Source organism: Pinus tabuliformis, chromosome 8 (assembly GCF_031772625.1).
Source record: "Pinus tabuliformis cultivar Carrire ecotype Pingquan chromosome 8, CPIR1, whole genome shotgun sequence".
Taxonomy (NCBI): domain Eukaryota; kingdom Viridiplantae; phylum Streptophyta; class Pinopsida; order Pinales; family Pinaceae; genus Pinus; species Pinus tabuliformis.
In genome coordinates this window covers 344012383-344036027 of record NC_142294.1, presented here as the reverse complement: position 1 = coordinate 344036027, position 23645 = coordinate 344012383, and the positions used below count along the sequence as shown (strand labels likewise).

The following is a 23645-nucleotide window of genomic DNA, read 5'->3' as shown; positions in this document are numbered from 1 at the left end:
TTTGAAAACATTTCTTCTTCAGATGATGAAAGTGAGGATGACAATCCTCCCCCGCCATCTCAGGATCCTCCTTTAGCTCCTCAGCTTCCAAAATGGGTTCGTGCTACTCGAGATGCAGCAGGTGATCTTGCCGGTGATCCTACAGATCAGCGACGTACACGTTCTCAGTTCAAGAGAGCCTCTTCTTTACTGGCTCAAGCTCCAGTAAATTATGATCCTGACACCTTTGCAGAAGCTTCAGGCCATCCAGATTGGGAAGCAGCTATGAATGAAGAATATCATTCATTGTTGGCAAATGATACATGGGATCTTGTTTCTCTACCAAAGGGACGAAAACTTGTTAGATGCAAATGGGTTTATAGAACCAAGTATGGACCAGATGGGAAAGTTGATAAACATAAAGCTCGTCTTGTTGCTAAGGGTTTTTCACAGGTTGAAGGCATTGACTACACTGAAACCTTCTCCCCTGTTGCCAAAATGAACTCTATCCGCCTTGTTCTTTCCCTTGCTGCCTCTTTCAAATGGGAAGTCCATCAGATGGATGTTAAATCTGCCTTCTTGCATGGGGACTTGCATGAAGAAATCTATATGGAACAACCCATTGGCTTCATACAAACAGACTCCAACCTTGTATGTCGACTTAAGAAATCCCTTTATGGTCTCAAGCAAGCTCCTCGAGCTTGGTATGCCAAAATGGATAGCTTTCTTTTAGAATCTGGCTTTTCTAGGTGTCATTCTGACAATACTGTCTACACCAAGAAAGTGGGCAACTCTCTTATCATCCTTGTTCTTTATGTTGATGATCTTATCCTTACTGGTAGTGATCCCAACCTTATAAACCATGTGAAGTCTAGCCTTAAAAAGAAATTTGAAATGACAGACTTAGGACACTTACATTATTTTCTCGGTCTTCAAGTCTTGCAATCCAAGGAGGGTATTTCCCTTTCCCAGTCCAAGTATGCTTGTGATATTCTACGTCATTTTCACATGGAAGACTGTAAGCCAGCCCCTTCTCCCTTTCAGTCTGGAGTCAAACTTTCAGTCACTTGTAATTCTCCTGAAGTTGATGCTACCTTATACCGTCAACTTGTAGGAAAACTTTTGTATCTAACCCATACTCGTCCTGACCTTTCCTTTGTTGTTGGCCTTGTTGCTCGGTTCATGCAAAACCCCCGTGAAAGTCATTGGAAAGCAGCTAAAAGAATACTTCGTTATGTTCGAGGTACAGTTCAGTTTGGGATTCATTACAGTGCCGAAGCAGCTCCTCTATTGGTTGGTTTCACTGATTCTGATTGGGCTGGTGACCCTGATGATCGGAAGTCTACTGCCGGTTATGTGTTCACTCTTGGTTCAGGACCTATTACATGGGCTTGCAAGAAACAAGGTGCCATTTCTCTTTCATCAGCAGAAGCAGAGTATCGTGGTGTCGTAGAAGCTAGTAAGGAAGCCTTGTGGCTTCGTCAGATCCTGTCAGAGTTTGGCTTTGAGCAGCAGCATCCGACTACACTTTGGTGTGATAATCAAAGTGCCATTCAGCTATGCAAAGATCCAGTCCAACATCAGCGCAGCAAACACATTGAACTACACATGCACTTCATCAGAAAGCTCATTCACGACCATGTTCTTGAAGTGCAATATTGTTCAACAGATGATCAAGTTGCAGACATCTTCACAAAGGCTCTCACAGAGGCGAAGTTCACTAAACTTCGATTTATGGTTGGAGTTCAGGAAGTTGTCACTAAGGGGGGATAGGCTCTAGTGCCTCCTTCCTTCTCCTATTGTGTCATATTTGTAAATCCTTCAATCCTATCCCAAGTTGTTCTTAAGGGGGGATGTTAGGATATTCCGACACATAGGAAATAGTTAAGTACAACTTGGTCTAGTATAGAGTTAGGTATAGAGTTAGGTAAAGTGTGTTTCTTTACCGTTGTACATTTTGTAACTTACAATCTGACGGTCACGATATGTAGTGATCCGACGGTTCATTCTCTCCTCGGTATTACCGACACTTGATCCGTGGCTTGACACCCGATTGGTCCATGAATTCTATTTAAAGCACATGGAGGGTCATTTGTAGGTTAATCCGTGCATGAGAGAAACATATGTAAATTTTCATTCTTTTATTAATAAATTGCCTGAAGTGGCCGCGTTGGCTCAGGCCGTGGACTGTTTCCCTCTTTGAGGATTTTAACCACGTCAAAATACTGGTGTATTGATCTGCGATCTGGTTGTGAGCGGTGTCCTTTTGGTGTTCTGTCTGAGGAACTTACCCTGTAAATTCCTACAGATGGTTGGTGTTGAAGAATGTAACTAGGTTCAGTCTTCATAAATTGTATTTGACTCACAATGAAATGTGTTCATCAAAAGAAAGAAAAAAAAAACTTTTATTATTATTAATATGCCTTATTAAAGCATGGGTTTCAAGCTTCGGTCATCATGTTTTAGGTCAAAGTCCCCATTCAGGACTTCTAGGATTTATTCCGAGTCATTAGAGTCGTTATCCATTTAAAGAGACCCTTTTTGGGCTTTTGAATCATGTAAAAGATTTATTATTGAGTCAAATAAGTTATTTGTCACCTCCACACCAAGTCGGCCTCAAGGAGATCAAGTCGGCCTCAAATAGAGTAATTCGACCTCACCAGAAGCCTATATATTGAAGCAGTTTGAATTCATTTGGAGCAATCTCACTCACAAGTTCGATATCCAAGAGGAGGAGGCAGAAAAAGTGCGAAATTCCAAGAAGAAAAGAAGTGCTAGAAAGATCAAGATCGAACTTTTTGGGTCATCTCTCTCACACACATGTGGATTTTATGGTCTACTATTAGAGGGTCAAAGTGTTGTTGTTGGATGGAAGGCTAACTGTTGGGTCGAAGTTGTCGTTGGGCTAACTGTTGGGTCAAAGTTGTTGTTGGGCTAACTTTTGGGTCGAAGTTGTTGTTGGGATAACTATTGGGTCGAAGTTGTTGTTGGATCGAAGTTTTGTTGCGGCTACAAGTTGTTGCTGCTAGGTCGAAGTTATTATTGAAAGGGTTATCATCTACAGGAGGAAGAAAAGGTTGACTTGGTGTGGAGGAAGTCTTTGTCTAGGTCAAGAGTCTTGGATTATCTCGTGAAGTTATTAAGGAAGAGTTGTTGACTGGGTCTTCCCTTAGATAAGGGTATTTTCCGGGTTGTCCGCCTACATCTGGTGTCTATGATTTTTGTGCTATTGTTTTGGTAATTACTTGATGAACTAAAGATAAAAGAGGAACATAAGAATATCACAAGTGATTATCAACATAAGCAAAATCTTTTTGCCTTTATGATTTTCTAACAGTTGGAAGATAAGCCAATGTTGGATCCCCTCTCTTTGTTCCTAGTATTTTTTAATTTTTTTACCCCTTTTCCTTTTTGTGGGTAGAAGTTTGTGTATAGCTCCCCCGCCCCCACTTCTTCTTCCCTTATTAATTCTATTTTAATAATATTAAAAATGTTAATTACTTTTATAATTCTAACTCTCTTAAAAAATTGTTAATTTATTTAATTTTATTTTATTCATTTTTTATTAATTTATTCTATTTTATTTTTTTTCATCTCTATATTATTATGATTCATGTATATAATTTTATTTCTTATTTTTAATTTATTTGATTTGATATGATTTTTCCATTCTCTCTACTTATATATTATTCTTTGACTTCTGGTAAATTTCTTTTAATGATTTCTAATTTCCATTTTACTTTTATTTTTGTTCTGTTTGATTTGGATTCTTTAATATTTTTCCTATTTTTAGGGCTTTTACTTTTATTTTTATTTTCTAATTTTGACTTTATTATTTCGATTTTTTCCTTTTGATTAAATATTAGATAAATAAATAAATATCTCTCTTCTTATGTATTATTCTTTGACTTTTGGTTAATTTCTTTTATTGATTTCTAATTTCCATTTTAATTTATTTTTTTTATTCCATTTTATTTGGATTCTTTAATATTTTTTTTCCTATTTTTGAGGGATTTTTCTTTTATTTTTATTTTCTAATTTTGACTTTATTATTTCGTTCTAACGTTCATTTGATTAAATAATAGACCAATGAATAAATAAATACATAAAAAATTTCACTGTTGAGAATTAGTTCTCTAGTTCAACTATCCATCTATGTCTTGATAATGAACAACAATAAGTGGCTAGAAATGCGTTGACATGAAAATCTATACGTGATTTCATCTAGAAAATCCCTGATTTTCTTGACTCTAAGGCTTTGAGGGTTTTAAGACCCCTTTTACTTGTCTAGTTTCGATGGTAAAAGATCCCACCCTCGCTAGCCTTTTATGATTTCAGTGGTAAAAGATTCCACACTAGTCAAACATCTTTCTTCAACAAACCGTGTGAAAACTTTCTTGTTCTGGCAGAACAATTCCTCTTAAGAAGTTTCATTTTTCTTAGTTAGAAAGGAGGCTTTCCTCTGATTATTTCATTGGTCAACAAGCTCTCTTCCAGGGTCAGTGGAACCGTAATCTAGTAGGAACCCTACCTTAATTTCTCCTAAGGTAGATGTCAAAGTTCCGCAGATCCTCAAGGCACGGAATCTGTAGATCCACAAACTGCAAAATCCACAAACCACAAAATCCACAGCCCACAGAATCCACAAACCATGGATTTCAGCCAGGAACGCCAATTGAAGGACAGTTAATCAATGCAGACAGCAATAATTGGGCAATGAGTTAATGAGTTAGAATTTTAGCATCAAAATTTAAATTAGCACAATTTTGTCATGAATTACTAGGGCTTTACAGAAGGTTTTATTGGTTAAAATAACCCTAAAACAAACATTGGAATTGGTAATGTATTGTTGGACACTGTTTATTTAATTTCCTCATTGTACTTCCATTTTATATTATTAGATTGAAAGGTTGTTGAAATCTAGAGCAAAATCTTGTTATATTTTAATACTTTATAGACCCTAAGGGAAAAATTCCCTTGGGGTTCTACATATTTCGAGACCTAACCAACAGTATATGGCACTCCCTCTAAATCCATAAAAATGAGGAGATATGAAATATTTCGTCAAAATGCCCCAACCAAAGTACAAGCAAGACGACCCAACCAATTTACAAGCCAACCCCATAAGTGAACTTACAAACACTATAAATAAAAGGCATATGAGTTCATTTGAACACAATCCAAGAAAGAAGAAATCTAAGGTCATAAGAGGAGTTGAGGAATAACTTTTAGGGTGATTCTTGGAGTCTAAAGGTGGAAGCAAAAATGTAATTTATGGGGTGAATGAGTCATCTGGTACTTTTGCTATAACTTTTCTTTTGGGATGTTTCGGAGCGCGAAACTTGGAGGATACAAATAAAATATCTTCATGTACCTATGGTTCAAATTTCAGACCTTGATTTGCTATAATTGCAAAGATATTAAGGAAGTTAGGCTTCCTAAATGCTCCTAAAATATTTTTCAAATAGGTCAGCTTGGAATTTTCACTATAACTTTTGTTCTCAGATGTTTCAAGCCATGAAAATTGGAGGATACAGATAGAAGGTCATCATGTACTTGTTGGCAAATTTCGAACCTTGGTGCCCTATAATTTCGGAGATATGCTCTAAGGAAGTTAGGCTTCCTAAATGCTCCTAAAATCTTCTTCAAACAAGTCAGCTTGGAATTTTCACTATAACCTTTGTTCTGAGATGTTTTAGACTCTAAAACTTCGAGGATACAGCTAGAAGATCGTCATGTACCTGTGGTTCACATTACAGACCATGGTTCACTATAATTTCAAATATATGCTTTAAGAGAGTTAGGCTTCTCGAATGCTCCTAAAATCTTCTTCAAACATATCAGCTTGGTATTTTTGCTACATCTTTCTTTCTATGAAGCTTTGGAAGTTGAAATCTAAAGGAGATAGAGAAGAGAACCAAGGTACTTGTGGTAGAAATTTCATAACTTGTTTCACTATAATTTCGGAGATATGATATAAGGAATTTAGTGTTACTGGATGGCTCCTGAAACATGCTTCAAATAGGTCGTCTTGGCATTTTTGCTAAAACTTTCTTTCTAAGATGTTTTGGACAATGAAATTTGGATGAGATAGAGAACAGATCTCAAGGTACCTATGATAGAAATTCCACACCTTGTTTCTCTATAATTTCAGAGATATGATATGAGGAAATTAGTGTTCCTGAATGCTCCTGAAACCTACTTCAAATAGGTCAGCTTGGCATTTTTGCTATAACTTTATTTTTTATATGTTTCGGACTATGAAATTTGGATGAGACAGAGAAAAGATATCTAGATACCTTTGGTAGAAATTTCATAACCGAATTTACAAAATTGGATACATGACATGTCGTGCAAATTTGTTCTTGGGGAGAAGCCAAAGGAAACATGTTTTGGGAGAAGTAGACACAATGAAGGAAGAAGCAGAAGGTATACTTAGTGAAGGAAAAAGTAACTAATAAACCTAGTGAATCCAAAAGCAGCAAGCAAACTTGGTCAACATAGAAGCAGTTAACATACATTGTGAAGAGGCAAGCAAACTTAGTGAAGCAGGTTGGTGCCTACGAATATTGCAGTAGTAGGGATTGGTGTCTCCTATAGGTTAGTGCCTACAAATCTTGTAGCATGGGGATTGGTTTCTTCTATAGGTTGGTGCCTACAAAACAACAGAGGGAATTGGTGTCTCCCATAGGTTGGTGCCTACAAATAAATAGAGGGAATTGGTGTCTCATGTAAGGTGGTGCTTACAAAACTCTAGGTTGGTGCCTACGAATTGATGTAATAGAAGATTGGTGCCTACAAGATTTTTCATATAAAGAAGCTTTGTGGTTTTCTCCCTTGAGGGCTTCCACATATATCGTGTGTTATTTGTTTAGTTTATAAGATTGATGTTTTATAATCAAATGTTTAAATGAGTAAAAAATTTCATCATACTAATTCACCACCACCACCCCCACACCCCCCCCCCCCTTTTAGTATAATTGTGAATCCAACATTAGAGACACTCATAACATAGCATATGCTTAGGATTAATAGTCATTGTAAGAGGCACATGAATTGCAACCAATCACAATTGTAATGATATGGCACAAAAGAATTTACTCAAGTTACACCAACGTAGAAATGATAGATGAACTTCTAAAAGGTTGCTACCTTTTGCTTCCAAACTAACATCTAATCTTGTTTAGACTCCATACTAGCAAGTTGCAAACTGCACTTAACTGTGACATGCAAGATTTCAATGCTTTTTAATGTAAATACGGAGCAAAACCTTATAATGCAAAAATATAAGATAGGAAGTAGTCTATCAAAATTTTCATATTCATTTTAAATCTTGGATAGAGTTATATATTTTTTAAAAACACTCGTATAGTCAATGGGAAACAATGTTCCATGAGGAGGGTCTCACAAATTTCTGTTGCATTTTAAATAGAAGACTATACCAAAATCCTATACAACTAAAACTGGAAGCAATGTAGTATATTTCTTTCAAAACACAATACATGTTTAATCTTGTGCTGAAATATAAATTCCAATAGCACAGCTGACACGTAATGATGGTTGGACAAAGAGGGTCTTGAAAACAGTGCAACTCAAGTGCTTAAACAAAATTGTGCTAGAAAGAGAAAATGGTTCATGTAGAGACAGGTATTTGTATCAAGTTTCAGTATGTTATAAGTTAAAACTTTAAAATAATGCATTTATTGTTATCTTGTGGGCCCATTTTATGTCATATACTTGCAATAAATTTTCTTCTGTCATCATGATTGGATAATGCAAACAGAATTTGCAAAGCAGAACACAAGATATTGGCATCGAAGATGACATAAAAACACATAACTTACGAGGCTCTTGTTATAGACACCAACAACTGCATAATGAACCCTTGCCGGATTCAGCATGGGGCCTAAAATATTGAAAACTGTCTTTACTTTAAGGGCCTTTCTCACTGGAGCCACAAGTTTCATCGCTGGATGGTATCTTGGAGCCATAATGAAACCAATTCCAACCTCCCTGACACATTGTTTCACTCCCTGGCATAAAATCATAGAAACAAGAGAGGTTTAGAACAATGCTTCCTTGCCTGATACAGTAGAAAGATTATAAGACGTTGATCTAATAGTAGTAGTAATACAACGATACATTGTTTGCAAACATAAAAACTGATAGTAATTGGTCTTCCCATTCTGGTAAAATGCTTGCAACTTCTCCCGCGAGTTCAGACAGACCAGAGTATCTTACATTATTGTTTTGGAATTTTGAACTGAAAAGCAACTGATTTCTATTCATTAGAGAACAATATAAGCAGGTTCTGGAGCTTAAGACAGTACTTCCACTTTCAGAGCCAACAGTAACAACACATGTAGCTTGGCATAAACCAACATGTCACTTGCTTATAAGGTCTCTCCCTGTGGTTGGTAAACCATTTGCTCATTTTTCATGACATACTATTAAAGTGAGCATCTAAGCTTACATTGTATCTTTGTATATAGTAGAACAACTTTAAAATCACTCAAATTCTCATCTCTGAAAAAAATCGAACTACCTAGAAGCCAAGGAAACAGTGAATGCATTTTTTGATATAATTAGTAACTTTGCTAATTCTATCAAGCCTTAAACGCCTGATCTAACTGCTATATATTATTTTTGCATGCAGAAAAGGCCTTAAATAAAGTAGTTGTTTCTGAAATTGATAAGCAAGAAATACAAGTCAACTTCATTCATATAATTAGCATGAACTGAGTTTGTCTAGCATTTTCCTAATCTGATATTTGTAGTTTTTCCTTGCATGACAGGTATTTTTTGGAAACTTCTTTTCTCCATAAGAGAAATTGACCGTAAGGGTTATGTATGGCAACTTTTGATTCAGTACCAATGTGATTTTACTGTTCAAGGGCGAACTTTTGCTTACTGAGTGCACTAACTGGAGTGAGTCGTTACTTATACTGATCTCCACTTTATATTTGGAAAAAGACAGATTTGTGATGCTAATCAAGGTGATACCATAGGGTTATTATATGCAATCTGAAGCGATGAATGGACATATGGTGAACACATGAGGGCTTATGACTATTTGAGGATAAAATTAGCAGTTTTCTGTGGTTGAAACATAGTTTTAAAACTCCAACTCCGATTCAGAACTGGCCAAGGGTCGACTCCGACTCTGACTCCAACTCGGTATCAACTCGGCCTAGTTGATTTCAGTGACTCGGTCTTTGTAAAAAATACATTAAATATTTATTTTTTTATGGAAAAACATAAATTTAAAGATTTTCATTCATGTTTCCAAACTCAAAGCATTAGAATCAATGTGGAAAAAGTTGAAGTCAGGATTAAATCGGCAAGGGTCCAGAAGTTGAAAAAGTCGTTAAAGTCGGGAGTTTTTTGAAAAAGTCGTCAAAGTTAAAAATAAAACAAAATAATTCATTTTTTTTAAATCCCGACTTTTTCAATAAAATCCTGATTTTTCAAAAATAAAATAAAAAATCATCAAGGAAACTACCTCATTCACAATTTTTTGGAAAAAGTCCCAATTTAATCCCGACTTTTTCTATTTAATCCAGAATTTTTCAACTGGGATAAAATTGGCAAAAAAATTGGCCGATTTAATCGTCCAGCCAAAAAAATCGTGTTTTGGGGATTTAATCCCGACTTTTTCCACACAATTTAGAATATAGAGAGAAGACAACATATGAGCAAAGTATGCTCATGAATATATCTATTATATCAAAATGACACCCAGTGCATTTTCTAATACATGTAATATATAGAGATCAAAACAAAACACATAACCAAGGAGGCTCTAAATGGCCTCTACAACAAAACATCACTAGTTCCTGGTCACTACTGCTAGAGAACCAACATCATCTGGCTCAGACTCTGAATCAAAGTTAGAAGGGAAACCCATGGCTCCTCCTCCTCGTCATGGTTGAGTAGAGGAAGTGCCTGCAACTAGAGGACTATAGGAATTTAAAGGGTAAGCTCCTTATATAGAACACCAAAGGACATCGCTCACAAACAGATCACAGATCAGTACACCAGTGTTCTTGACATGGTAAAAACCCTCAAAGAGAGAAATAGTCTACAGCCTAAGCCAACGCGGCCACTTCAGGCAATTTATTAATGTAAAAGAAAGAAAATTTACATAAGCTTCTCTCATGAACAGTCACCTTACAAATGACCCTCCATGCTCTTTAAATAGAAATCATGGACTAATCGAGTGTTAAACCACAGATAAAGTGTCGGTAATACCGAGGAAAGAATGAACCGTCTAATCACTTCATGTCTAGAACATATCGTGACCATCGGATTGTAAGTTACAAAAGTACATAGTAAAAAAACACACTTTACCTAACTCTAGTGTAGAACAAGTTATACTTAACTATTTCCTAACATCCCCCCTTAAGAACAACCTTGGATAGAATTGAAGGACGTAGAAATATGACACAATAGGAGAAGGAAGGAGGCATTAGAGACTATCCCCCCTTAGTAACAACTTCCTTAACTCCAACCATAAATCGAAGTTTAGTAAACTTTGCCTCTGTGAGAGCTTTTGTAAAGATGTTTGCAACTTGATCATCAGTTGAACAATATTGCACTTCAAGAACATGGTCATGAATGAGCTTTCTAATGAAGTGCATGTGTAGTTCAATGTGTTTGTTGCGCTAATGTTGGACTGGATCTTTGCATAGTTGAATGGCACTTTCATTATCACACCAAAGTGTAGTTCGATGCTACTGTTGAAAGCCAAATTCCGACAGGATCTAGCGAAGCCACAGGGCTTCCTTACTAGCTTCTACGGTGCCACGATACTCTACTTCTACTGAAGAAAGAGAAATGGCACTTTGTTTCTTGCAAGCCCAAGTAATAGGTCCAGAACCAAGAGTGAACACATAACCTACAGTAGACTTCCGATCATCAAGGTCACCAGCCCAATCGAAATCAGTGAAACCAACCAATAGAGGAGATGCTTCTGCACTGTAATGAATCCCAAACTGAACTGTACCTCAAACATAACAAAGTATTCTTTTAGCTGCTTTCCAATGACTTTCATGTGGGTTTTGCATAAACTGAGCAATAAGGCCAACAACAAAGGAAAGGTCAGGGCAGGTATGGGTCAAATACAAAAGTTTTCCTACAAGCTGACTGTATAAGGTAGCATCAACTTCAAGGGAAGTACAAGTGACTGAAAGTTTGGCTCCAGACTGAAAGGGAGAAGGCGCTGGCTTACAGTCTTCCATGTGAAAGTGGCGCAGAAGATCACAGGCATACTTGGACTGGGAAAGAGAAATACCTTCCTTGGATTGCAAGGCTTGAAGACTAAAAAAATAATGCAAGTGTCCTAAGTCTGTCATTTCAAATTGTTTTTTAAGGCTAGACTTCACATGGTTTAAAGGTTGGGATCACTACCAGTAATGATAACATCATCAACATAAAGAATAAGAATGATAAGAGACTTACCCACTTTCTCGGTGTAGACAGTATTGTCTGAATGATACCTAGAAAAGCCAATATCTAAAAGAAAGCTATCCATTTTGGCATACCAAGCCCGAGGGGCTTGCTTGAGACCATAAAGGGATTTCTTAAGCCGACATACAAGGCTGGAGTCTGTTTGTATAAAGCCAAGAGGTTGTTCCATATAGATTTCTTCATGCAAGTCCCCATGCAAGAAGGCATATTTAACATCCATCTGATGGACTTCCCATTTGAAAGAGGCAGCAAGGGAAAGAACAAGGCGGATAGAGTTCATTTTGGCAACAAGGGAGAAGGTTTCAGTATAGTCAATGCCTTCAACTTGTGAAAAACCCTTAGCAACAAGACGAGCTTTATGTTTATCAACTTTTCCATCTGGTCCAAACTTGGTTCTGTAAACCCATTTGCATCTAACAAGTTTTCGTTCCTTTGGAAGAGGAACAAGATCCCATGTATCATTTTCCAATAATGAACGATATTCTTCATTCATAGTTGCATCCCAATCTGGATGGCCTGAAGCTTCTGCAAAGGTGTTAGGATCATAATTCGTTGAAGCTTGAGCCAGTAAAGAAGAGGCTCTATCGAACTGAGAACGTGTACATCGCTGATCTGTAGGATCCCCTGCAAGAGCACCTGCTGCATCCCGAGTAGCATGGACCCATTTTGAAAGATAAGGAGTTGAAGGAGGATCCCGAGAAGGTGGGGGAGGATTGTCATCCTCGTTGTCATAAGAAATATTTTCAGAAGTAGAAGGGATAGAGAGAGGTGGCACATCCGTTGAACTAGGCTCGTAGGCCAATATATTTTCAGCAAACTTTACATGTCTTCTAATGATAACATTTTTGGAATTAGGTGGAAGAAGTCTATATCCTTTGACATCTTCAGAATATCCAACAAAAATACATTTTTCACTCTTAGGTTTTAAGGCTTTATCTTTCTCATCTGGAATATGGGCCCATGCTTCACTTCCAAAAACACGAAAATGACTTACATCTGGTTTAATTGAACTCCATGCTTCTTCTGTAGTGATATTCTTTAAAACCTTCGTAGGAGTGTGATTTAATACGTAATTTCCACAGTTAATTGTTTCTGTTCACTCTTAGGTTTTAAGGCTTTATCTTTCTCATCTGGAATATGGGCCCATGCTTCACTTCCAAAAACACGAAAATGACTTACATCTGGTTTAATTGAACTCCATGCTTCTTCTGTAGTGATATTCTTTAAAACCTTCGTAGGAGTGTGATTTAATACGTAATTTCCACAGTTAATTGCTTCTGTCCAAAAATTAAGACTAAGTCCTTTAGATTGAAGCATACAGTTACCCATTTCCTTTAAGGTGTGATTCTTCCTTTCAACGATACCATTTTGTTGTGGAGTATATGGAACATTATGTTGCATTTGAATTCCATGTCCAGTGCAAAGGTTGATGAATTTGTTGTTAACATATTCTCCACCATTATCAGATCTTAGCTTAAGAATTTGATGTCCAGATTGTTTCTCAACAAAGGCCTTAAAGGCCAAGAACCTGTTAAATACTTCACTCTTGAGTTTTAAGAAGTATACCCAAGTGCATTTGGAGAAATCATCAATGAAAGTTAAGAAATACTTGTAGCTAGAAAATGAAACAACTGGAAGCAGACCACATAAATCACTATGCACACGTTGTAAAGGGGCTGAGGCATGCCAAGAGGCACGTTTTTCAAAACTACCCCAATGATGTTTTCCGAGTACACATCCAGAACAAACACCATCTCTGCAAGATACCATAGGAAGACCTGTCACCATATTTTCTTTACATAGATTTTGAAGGGAGCGATAGTTTAAGTGACCAAATCGCTTATGCCAAAGTTTGCTCACTTCATCATTATGAGCAACAAATACTGAGGGAAGAGTTGATGACCCAAAGTTGTTAAACTTATACAACCCTGTAGAATTATCAGCAATTCCAATAGCTAAAATTTGTCTAGGATCTCTTAGGTCCTTAATTACAACATCGTGAGGTGAAAATTCAACAGTTTTACCTTCACCTGAATGAGTTATCTAATATAGAGATAGAAGGTTGCAGGATAAGGTTGGAACACATAATACATCACTAAATTGACCATTGTCTAAATGAATAGTTCAAGTCCCTACAACACTAAGAGATCTATCATCACCAACATATATATTTTTGGTGTTACAATCATTTAAAGAAGAAAACATGGCTTTTTTTGGCCATGTGATAAGAAGCTCTAGAATCAACGAGCCACTCATGAGAATGAGAAGAAGAAGATACATTTAGTGCATAGCCAAAACGAGATGGTTAACAACCACATGAAGAAAGTGTTATTCCTAAAAATGAAGTTGAAGTTGAAGAGTGCTCCAAATGGATGTTACGCTTCTTCATTGTTGCTTCCAAAGCTTCCATCTTCTTAAAGCATTTGGATTCTAAGTGGCCATCTCGATTACAAAAGTTGCAATGTCTATCAGTCTTCTTCACTTTGTTTTTATTTGCCTTATCATTTTGTTGAATTGATTTTTCATTTTGTTGAGACTGAAAGTGCTTAGGACCCTTGTTTGGTTCAGGACCATTCTTTTTAGGATATTGCTTCTTAGGATTCATTGAACTTGATTGCTGCTGGGCGGCTAAGGCTTTCTTAGAAGAGTTTCCAAGATTAAGAAGACCAAGATGTAAGACTTTTTCTTGTTCTCTTATTAAAGAATCACAAAAGGCATCAAAAGAGGGGGGACTTGTAAGCTTGTCCGTGAGAAATAAAGGCTTCTCTAGTAGAATGGAAGGTGGAAACAAGCATAGATTAGGCTGGTCCTAACTTAGTAAGAATGGAATAGATAAGGCTACCATCTTCTTTCTTAACCCTAACACCTTCCAAGAGAAGTCTACGGGTATTGAACTTGGACAAAAAATCTTCAACGGAAGAAAAATTATTGGCGTCCAATGTAAGCAACTCATTTTTGAGTTCATGGGCTCTAATTTCATTTTTAATTCCAAAAGCTTTATTGAGTTGTTTCATTGCTTCATCAAAGGTATCAAATTCTGCGATATGGAATCTAAGGTCTAAAGAAATAGACATCCCTATCAACCCACGTGCTTGATCTTGCTTATTTTCCCATTTGACTGTCTTATCTTCATCTTTAGGTTTAGATTCTTGGCCTGAGACTATTCTATAAAGACCTTTATTTCTAAGTAAATCCTCCATGTAGGACACCTATTGGAAGTAATTGGTGTTGTCAAGAATAACTTGGCATGGACTTTCCATTTTAACAGAAATTGAAGTTGTAGATGCTGAAACTAAGTGTTCCAATGGAAAGATCTCGAAAAATTAGGCCGATTCAAAAAAACGACTCTGAAAACGGCTTCCGGATGAAAAAGTTATGGCTTTTTGAAAAAAAATTGTTAAAGATGCCGACGAAGTATGTGAACGTGCGGAAGTGAATGATAATGTTAATTTTTTTGAAATCCCTCCTTTCCAAACTTAATCTTATAAGATCACTTTTAAAATAAAAAAAATTATGTGACCACTTTTATAAATAAGTGAAAGTCACTTTTACAATGGTACTTTATGAGCTACCCACTAAATTGTAACTTAAATAAAAGATAAAGAGACTTTAGAATTATAAGTGACTCACTTTTTATAATGGGTGAGAACACTTTTGATAAAGTAGCTTTAAAACATAACTTACATGTGCATTTTGAAAAAGTAACTCAACAAAAAGAAAGACTTGAACTCAAGACCTCTGTTCTCATAAAGTAACTTTGGACCAAGTGAGCTAGTTTAAAACGTTAGTAATTTTTGGAAAAGAGGAAAGGGTTTTCTTTTTTTAGTCAGTGAAGCTTTGGAGTGTGTGCTTGCTTGAGAAAGCCTTTTTTACCTACAAAACAAAAAAACATACAACCCAAAACAGACATGCAAAAAAAAACAAACCTTACGGCTTGAAGTTAGATTTCGCCGGAAACTAAATATTTTCCTCAATGTTTTTGATTTTCCGAGATCACACTAAGGCGCCGTAGAAAAGGGCATACGCATGAGAAAAATTCTTCCTTTCTGTTTCTGATTTACTCACATAGCACAGACTCATGAGGCAAAGAGCATACGCAAAAATGAAAGGTATAGATCCGGTAATAAAAAACAGAGAAATAAATAAACCAAATTAAATAGAAAGATAAATAACTAAACTGCAAATAAGGATTGTATACCTCCAGATCTTAAAAATGACGTAGTTATGGCTAACAGAAACCTTTTCGCGTGAAACAAAAGGGGTTCCTCAATGGAACAGATGCTCTTAACACAATAGAGCAGCCCTCTCGGCCCGAAAGCGGCAGAAACAGTATATCTTGGAAACGACAGTCGGATACAGTTGTGCAACTTCGGATTTGGATCAGCAATGGATATGGCCCTCAAATAGCTCTGATACCATGTAGGAATTTATAGGGTAAGTTCCTTAGATAGAACATCAAAGGACGCCGCTCACAAACAGATCACAGATCAATACACTAGTATTCTTGACGTGGTTAAAACCCTCAAAGAGGGAAACAATCCACAGCCTGAGCCAATGCGACCACTTCAGGCAATTTATTAATGTAAAAGAAAGAAAATTTATATAAGCTTTTCTCATGAACGATCACCTTACAAATGACCGCCCATGCTCTTTAAATGGAGATCATGGACGAATCGGATGTTAAGCCACGGATCAAGTGTCGGTAATACCGAGGAGAGAATGAACCGTCGGATCACTTCATCTCTAGAACATGTCGTGATCGTCAGATTGTAAGTTGCAAAAGTACATAGTAAAGAAACACACTTTACCTAACTCTAGACTAGACCAAGTTATACTTAACTATCTCCTATGTGTCAGGATATCCTAACAAGGACATGGGGATGGGCCTGGTACTAGTGGATCTGGATTTAACTGAACATTATGTTCAAGTAATGCCTCCATCTCTAAATCCAAATCAAGACCAATATCCTCATCAGAGTCAAACTTTGTTTGTTGACTCTCCACTACCCAATCTGATGTCGGATCAATATCTTCCAACACAATGGGATCTGTACCAGGTCTTTTGTTCAGTGATTGGTTGTGTCTTAGTCGGTGGTTGTATTGGAGGTAGACTAGATTATTTAATCGTTTTTGTTCCAAACGGTTTCTCTTCTTCGTGTGAATCCTCTCAAAGACAGACCAATTGCTTTCAAACCCAGAAGCACTGCAAGTTTGACTCAAAATACGAATTGCAACTTCTGCAACTGAGGAAAATGGCTACCAAATGCCTCCCACCATTGTGCTACAAAAAACATAGTTATTTAATGAGTTAGCTCAACAAATTATATCCAACTTTAAAATTATAAACAATTTAACAAAATAAGGATTTGAAAATTGAACTTGTTTACCTGGCTCATTTGCTTCCCTTGCAATCCTTGTTAGGTTCTTGCCAAAGGTACTTATGGCTCTACTAAAACAAGTAATATGTCGGTGTATCTCTAGCTGGTCACTCTCCTTAGAGACGGTTACCCACCACTTTGTGGGTGATATCCCCAAGAGAATTTTTTCTCCATAATGAGCCTCAGCTAGCAGCCCCTTGATGCCTCCTACTAGCTTGTTGTGCCATTTCTCTGCCACTTAAGCCAGCTATGTGGTCCCTCACCCACTTGTATTCATCATATGTTTAAAGGTGGGCCTCTCAAATCTAAAGGTATGTCTTTTCATTTGGTAACCGAGTATTGGTTTTACTTATCATGGATACTTCTAGGTATGATTGATGGGGGGCTTTGGCAGAAAGAGTGGGCTTAGTTTGTGATCTTGTCCCCTTGATCTCTTTTGGTTGCTACCCTTGGATCTTAGTCCCGTGGGACCTCCTTTATTGACCATTTGGTTCTAGGGTGGTACTACTTGGGAAACCCTGACTTTAGGTGCGTTGTCCCACTCCTTTACCCACACATATTACTCCCTTTCCACTCACTATACCCCCATTCATCTTTTCTCCCACCTGGGTCCACATTTCCATTTTGGGTCCACATAGGGCCAACCTCCCTATCTCATTGCCCCACCTTGGGTCAGGCATAGAATGATGCCCCGGAGGTTGAAGTAATTAAAAGAAAATGTGAAAGCATAATTGGCCACATTTAACAGGAAATTGCACCACAAAATGCAAAAGATGGTCGGGACAAAATAATCAGCACATGGGCAAAAGCCAACACATGAGCTCTACCCCAATCCATGGCCATCACCCTGGTTCATAGGCCCTAGATGAGCCTCCTTTATCATTCAGGAACCCATAATTGTCCCAACCCTTGGAGGGCAATGAACCGCCCTGCCTTAAAGGGGGTAATCATTGTTATATCTCACACATCATGCTCTTGTCATTTGAGCCCCGAGCAGTTAATTAAAGAAAATTCACAAAAGGCAAAAGGCATATAAAGAAGAGTGGGAAAATCAAGGTTGAGGCACCTCATGTACCACGATTGCTCCCTCCTATACATTACATACCCAGATGTGGGCTTCCCCTTATCTAGCTACCCCTATGCCCCACTATGTGGCCCAGGATTGCCCCTCTCATTCCCTATTCCATCTCACTTATTTGTCACTTGCCACCCCCATAAGGTGGATGTACCTTGGACATACTATCCCCTCTAAGGGATGAAAACACCTAATAAGATATTTGGCTAACCGCCTTTGGAGCTTGGAGACACTAGCACATGTCAAAGCCCACTACGGAAGGGCATGTCATTATGAAGTGCTCGCTTTGTTATCCATGATTTGTAAGCTCTCTTACCCGATTATTTTAATCACTGGTTGTACTGGAAGCCTAGGGGACGCATTGGATTGTATTCAGGATTGCAGGTGGTTTCCATTTGGGTTTGGCACATGTAGGGTGTGCATAGAGAGCCATGGGCCTCCACAACAACGGAAAACACCCCACAAATCTTCATGGATGGTTAGAGACTACTAGCGATCCACTTTTGGGACGATGGTGACATGATTGGTACACTATGCCTAGTAGGCCCCCACATGAGCCCCACACTCTTGGCAGGTGTCCCAGCACTTGTATAATGTCATGGCAACATTCATTCCACAACCTGGACCATTGCAGAGGATCTACAGACATCTCCGATTCATATGCAAACCCATGGGGTCATTGATGTGCCCTAAGACCCACTGAGAGCACAAGTCTACTACTTGGAGAACAAGAGGCCAGCCCCTTGTCCATCATATTCCAAGGAATTTATTCCTCAATAAGGCACTTCAGGATATTCCACAGATCTTCATGGATGTTCAAAGATTACTAGCGATCCATTTTTGGTAAAATGGTGATATGCTTGGTACACTATGCCTAGCAGGCCCCCACAGGAGCCCCACACTCTTGGCAAGTGTCCCAGTACCTGTACGATGTCATGGCAGTTTTCATTCCACAACTTGGACCATTGCAGAGGATCTATAGGCATCTTTGATTCATATGGAGACCCATGGGGTCATCTATGTGCCCTCATACCCACTAGGAGCACCACAGGTCTACTACTTGGAGAACAAGGGGCCAACCCCTTGTCCATCATATTCCGAGGAATTTATTCCTCAATATGGCACTGCAGGATATTATTGACCCTTTGGAGGGCCCTATGACATGCACATATTATTATTTGGCCCCTTGTGAGGCTTATTTTTACATTTGTGAGCTAGTTTGGTGGACTTGTCACCAATAGGGATTTTATTTGCACATTATTTTATCATTAGGGGCTAATGTAGGCCCATAGGCTAATTCAAACTCTTTAGGAGGCTATATATTGATGCTAGATACATTCATTTGTATCATCACTTGACTTGGGATCTCTCTAATCATAGACAACTTCGCATTTTTTCCTTGGAGAATGGATGAATTTTGACATATGGATTTGGGCTATTTATCTTGTCTTGGAGCTTTGTCTTGTAAATGAAATGCTAGTTGGATATACTCTATAAGGTTGTAAGTAAAATTTGGAGTTATTATTCTTGTTGTTGCATACTGCTAAAACTAGGGCTAGTTGTTGCATGATTCAAATGTGGAATTGAGCATGTTTTAGCTCATTTAATGTATGGGCCAATGTTATATGAATGAAATGTCCTAGATATTATTTGTCTCAATAAGCTTGCATCGTTTTCTTAAAGTATAAATGCTTAAAGGTCACTTTTCTTTTTTTTCTCTCAACATTGGATGAAGCTGACTTTTTGGGCCTCCTTGATCAAGAAACCAAGTTCTTACTCATCATCATCCTTGACTCCATATCCCCAAGTGAATTAGGCACTGATCCCTAAAAAGGGTGGTCATCCCCTTAACCTTTTTCACCTTTTATCACTTTTTCCCAGGTCTAGCCCTCAAAGGTCACCTAGGGCATCAATTTCCTAGGAATTGACCCAAGGAAAAACTTTGATCTCCTACAAGCTACTGCGCTGGTGGGTCCCCTCCCTCTCCTCCAAATTTGAGGCAATTCTAACGGTGGAATCTCCGGGAATCCCAAGCCCTAGCTCTAGGATCAAATTTTGCCTTTACATCCCCAAGGCTAGACCTCAACAGGATCAATTCAACCTTTTGAAGTAAATATTCTTGTTTGGTCCTTTCCCCTCACCTTGTCCAGGATAGGAACATCATTGGTTGATGCATTCCATCCCCGAACCTGGGTTGGGTTCACTCGGCCCTATGTCATCCCACTTCTCAATAAAGATCATTTGTCAAAGACCATTTGGGAATCCAAGTTTCCCAAGGATTATAGGGACTGAGAACCTCGTTTATAAGCCTATCCTTTCTCCCTCAACCCTCCAATCCTCACCCCTTACCCCTGGTGGACCAAGTCCCTTGCTTAAAGAGCAAGCAAGTTCCATTCTTCACTCCATCCTTGGGAAAGGGTTTTCAGGGTCACTTCTCACATATCCATTGACATATACTTTACAAGTGACTCCTCCCATCGGTGGGAGTTCGTAAAAAGCAAGGAGACTTAGTTGTGGTGACAGTGGGCTAAGCCTCCACCATTGCCCTTAACCTAACAGTTGCCCTCTTAAGAACCCCTTTAGGTCCCCTGCTGGTTTGAGTGGTAACAGGGACCATGCGCTCAAGGCACTCAATCAATCCATCTCTAACCTCCCCAATCAAAGTTTCTGCCTACAAAGCTTTATAATGATACCTTGGGTTCAGGAAAAACCCAGCTACATGTATAGGGCGATGGAGCTGATTGTTCCATCTTTGATGAATGATTTCCCAAATGGGCCCATACTTAGCCATTCTATCCTTGTATGTTTCCTTTATTTGCTCTTTTGCTTGATCCATAGCCTCATAAATGAAACCCATAGCCAATCTTTCCCCATCCACCAACCACAACAACTTAACTAGTGGCTCATCAACCTTCACAATCTTTGCTGCCTTTTTCCAAAATATTTCTTCATTAACTTTCTTTCTCACATCTATGCCATCTTGTTTGCGAGCCCATTGACATTCATTCCATTCACCACTAGAAAACATCCTCTGCAAGTTTCTATGTTGGGAAAGCATAGATTGCAATGTCAAAAAATGAGTTGCAAATCTAGTGATGGCAGGTCTAACAAGATCCTTGCTCCCTATGTTTTTCCTCATCATGTTCAAAATACATGAGTGATTGCAGATATGCTTTGTTATGATTTTGGCATGCTCTACAGTGTTCTTGATCCAATCTATTTTACCAATATTCTCAAGCATGAGGTCTATGCAATGTGCAACACATGGGGTCCAAAAGATGTTTTTTGTGTTTTTCCTCTAAAATTTTACCAACAAGAACATAGTTAGAGGCACTATATGTGATCATCTGAACAACATTAGCCACCCCCACCTCTTCAACAACCTCATCCAAAAGCTGAAACAACAAGTGTGCATCTTTCACATTATCAGATGCATCCACTGGTTTAGAAACACGATTCCGTGTGGGTAAAAGATAAGAAAATTTATGATGGTATGATTCCTTTGATTAGTCCATCCATCTAACATAATGGTACATCCTGTTTTCACCCATGAGCTTTTGAAATCTTTCAAATATTCATCAATGGACATAACGTCTTTCTGCAAAAGAGATCTCCTTATGCATAGTAGGGCCTTTGAATCCCTTTCTAGCAGCAAATATGGCATCAAACATAGGTTCATAATATTGTGAACAAGAAGCATTGAAGGGGATATCAACATCATACCACCATCTAGCTATGTGATCACAGGCAATTTCTCTCAATTCTTTCTTCCAATGGTAATCTGAAGTAGGTTGCATTTGACCTCTATTAGCTTGAGGACCATGTGCACTATCAAAGGGAGAGGAGGGTGTGATTATGAAATAACTTTTGGTATCACCCTCCTTTTTAATTTTACCCTTACCCTTTTCTTGAATAGACTCCAAAGAGGGAGGAACATATCGAAATGGGTTGGATGCATCAGTGCAACGGATAGATGAAGAGCCCTCATAATCAAAATTGGGGTTGGCAGCCATCATGTGTTTTATACTCTTATTTCTCCCTATTTCAGCCTCTCTTTCTTTTTGCCTAGCTTTTTCTTCCTCAAACTTCTCAAATTTTTCTAGCAACTCCTTCCTAATATCCCCAATTTGTTTTGTTGGTGCTTCACATGGAACAGTTTGGCCTCTAATACCAACGAAGTGTTGTTTCAGCCTATGAATGCCCCCTCCACCTCCCTTAATAATTTTTACAACAAAATTTGCAATGCATTTGATTATCAATCATCCCAGAATATGCCCAAGCAACATCTTTCATTCTAGGAGCCATTTTCTGATATTTGGACTTGGAAATGAAAGGACAAAAGTCTGAAAATGAAAAAAAACAACTCTTCAATGTTCATATCTTTTAGAAAAATTACTCTTTTCAATTTCTAGATTTGCAAAAGAGAAAAAAAGCAAGGGCAGATTTGAGAAGTGAAAAAAAAATACCTCTAGGCTCTACCCTCCTCAATGCTACTCCAAAAACCAACTCGTCAATGCTACGTCAAAATGTTGCTTTAATGATTGCCCAAGAAGCTCCTCACTGCTGCTCCAATGATTACCTAAGACGCTCCTCACTATTGCTCAAAAACCAACTCCAACTCTTCACAAACTCCTCACAAATGTTCACACAAATGCAATGAGATAGCTGTGAGGAAATGTGAGGGGGTTGGGTAACTTTTATAGGCTTGGGAGAGGGTAGATGCATTGAGGAAACCCTAAAACCCAAAAAAAAATTGCCTTTCAAGTCTATTTTTCCCTCCCTTTTCCATCACGGACCGGCTCAGCCTGGTTATATGGGCTCGACCGAGCCAGTCAGTGTGTAACTGAACCGGCCGAGTCAGTGTCTGGCTCGGCCGATTTGGTAACAGACCGGCCTTTGGACCGGTTTTTGTACCAAGTCGGCCCGAGCAGGGGTCCGACTCGGTCGACCAGGCCGAGTCTAATTCGGACCGGCCTGGTTTTAAAACGTTGGCTTGAAATTGATAAACCACAGCTATAGGTTGAGGTACATCTTGAAATTTAATAAGTTAGGCAATCTCTATCAATGGAAATACGTTATCAACACTACAACATTCAGGTTAGATGTAACATGAAGGTTTCATCCAACGGTTGACATTCAGCAATAGCAATTCTATCATGGGTTCACATGCTACAGCGAACTGTAACATACGACTTTTATGAGTAACCAAAGTTAACGTTATTTTGGGAAAAAGGAACATGATGCTAAATGAATATCAAGGTAGGGCAATGTCAACTTCATTAAGTGGCAGTGAGAGGTTTTCTATGTACAAATCAAATAGGATTTTATGTAAATTAGTTTGTTTCAGGGTTGCAGGGGAGCACCCCCCCCCCCTCAATCCCGCTCCCAATCCACGCTCCAGTCCGGAGTGCGCTCTCGACCCAAAAAAAATTCTCCCTGGTTTTTTTGGGATTGATGCAGGAAGTGTCACTCCCGTCGCTCCGGGAGCGATTTTTCCAACCGAGGAGCAATCACTCCCGACCTGCGGAGAGCGATGCCCGCGCGGCCAAGAGAGAGGTGACGACGAGGTGGAGAGAGAAGGAAGGGGAGGGAAAAAGAAAAGAGGGGGGGGAATAAATAAACCCTCTCCCCTCTCATTATTCACTTCATCCTAAGTGAGAGAGAGCAAAAGAGTTTGGAGAGCAAGAGAGAGTTTGAAGCAAGGAGAGGAGCTTGGAGGAATTTGAAGAGCTTGCAAGGGGAGA

General features: G+C 38.5%; 1 protein-coding gene across 1 annotated transcript in view; it reads right to left on the bottom strand.

The window, feature by feature from the left end:
- The window catches only part of TRP1 (tryptophan biosynthesis 1), a 264481-nt gene that overhangs the window by 114294 nt on the left and 126542 nt on the right, over nucleotides 1-23645 (bottom strand). The window contains exon 5 of the mRNA XM_089372138.1: nucleotides 7824-8012. Within this exon, the coding sequence (XP_089228264.1) occupies nucleotides 7824-8012 (189 nt within the window). The remainder of the gene's footprint in view (nucleotides 1-7823; nucleotides 8013-23645) is intronic.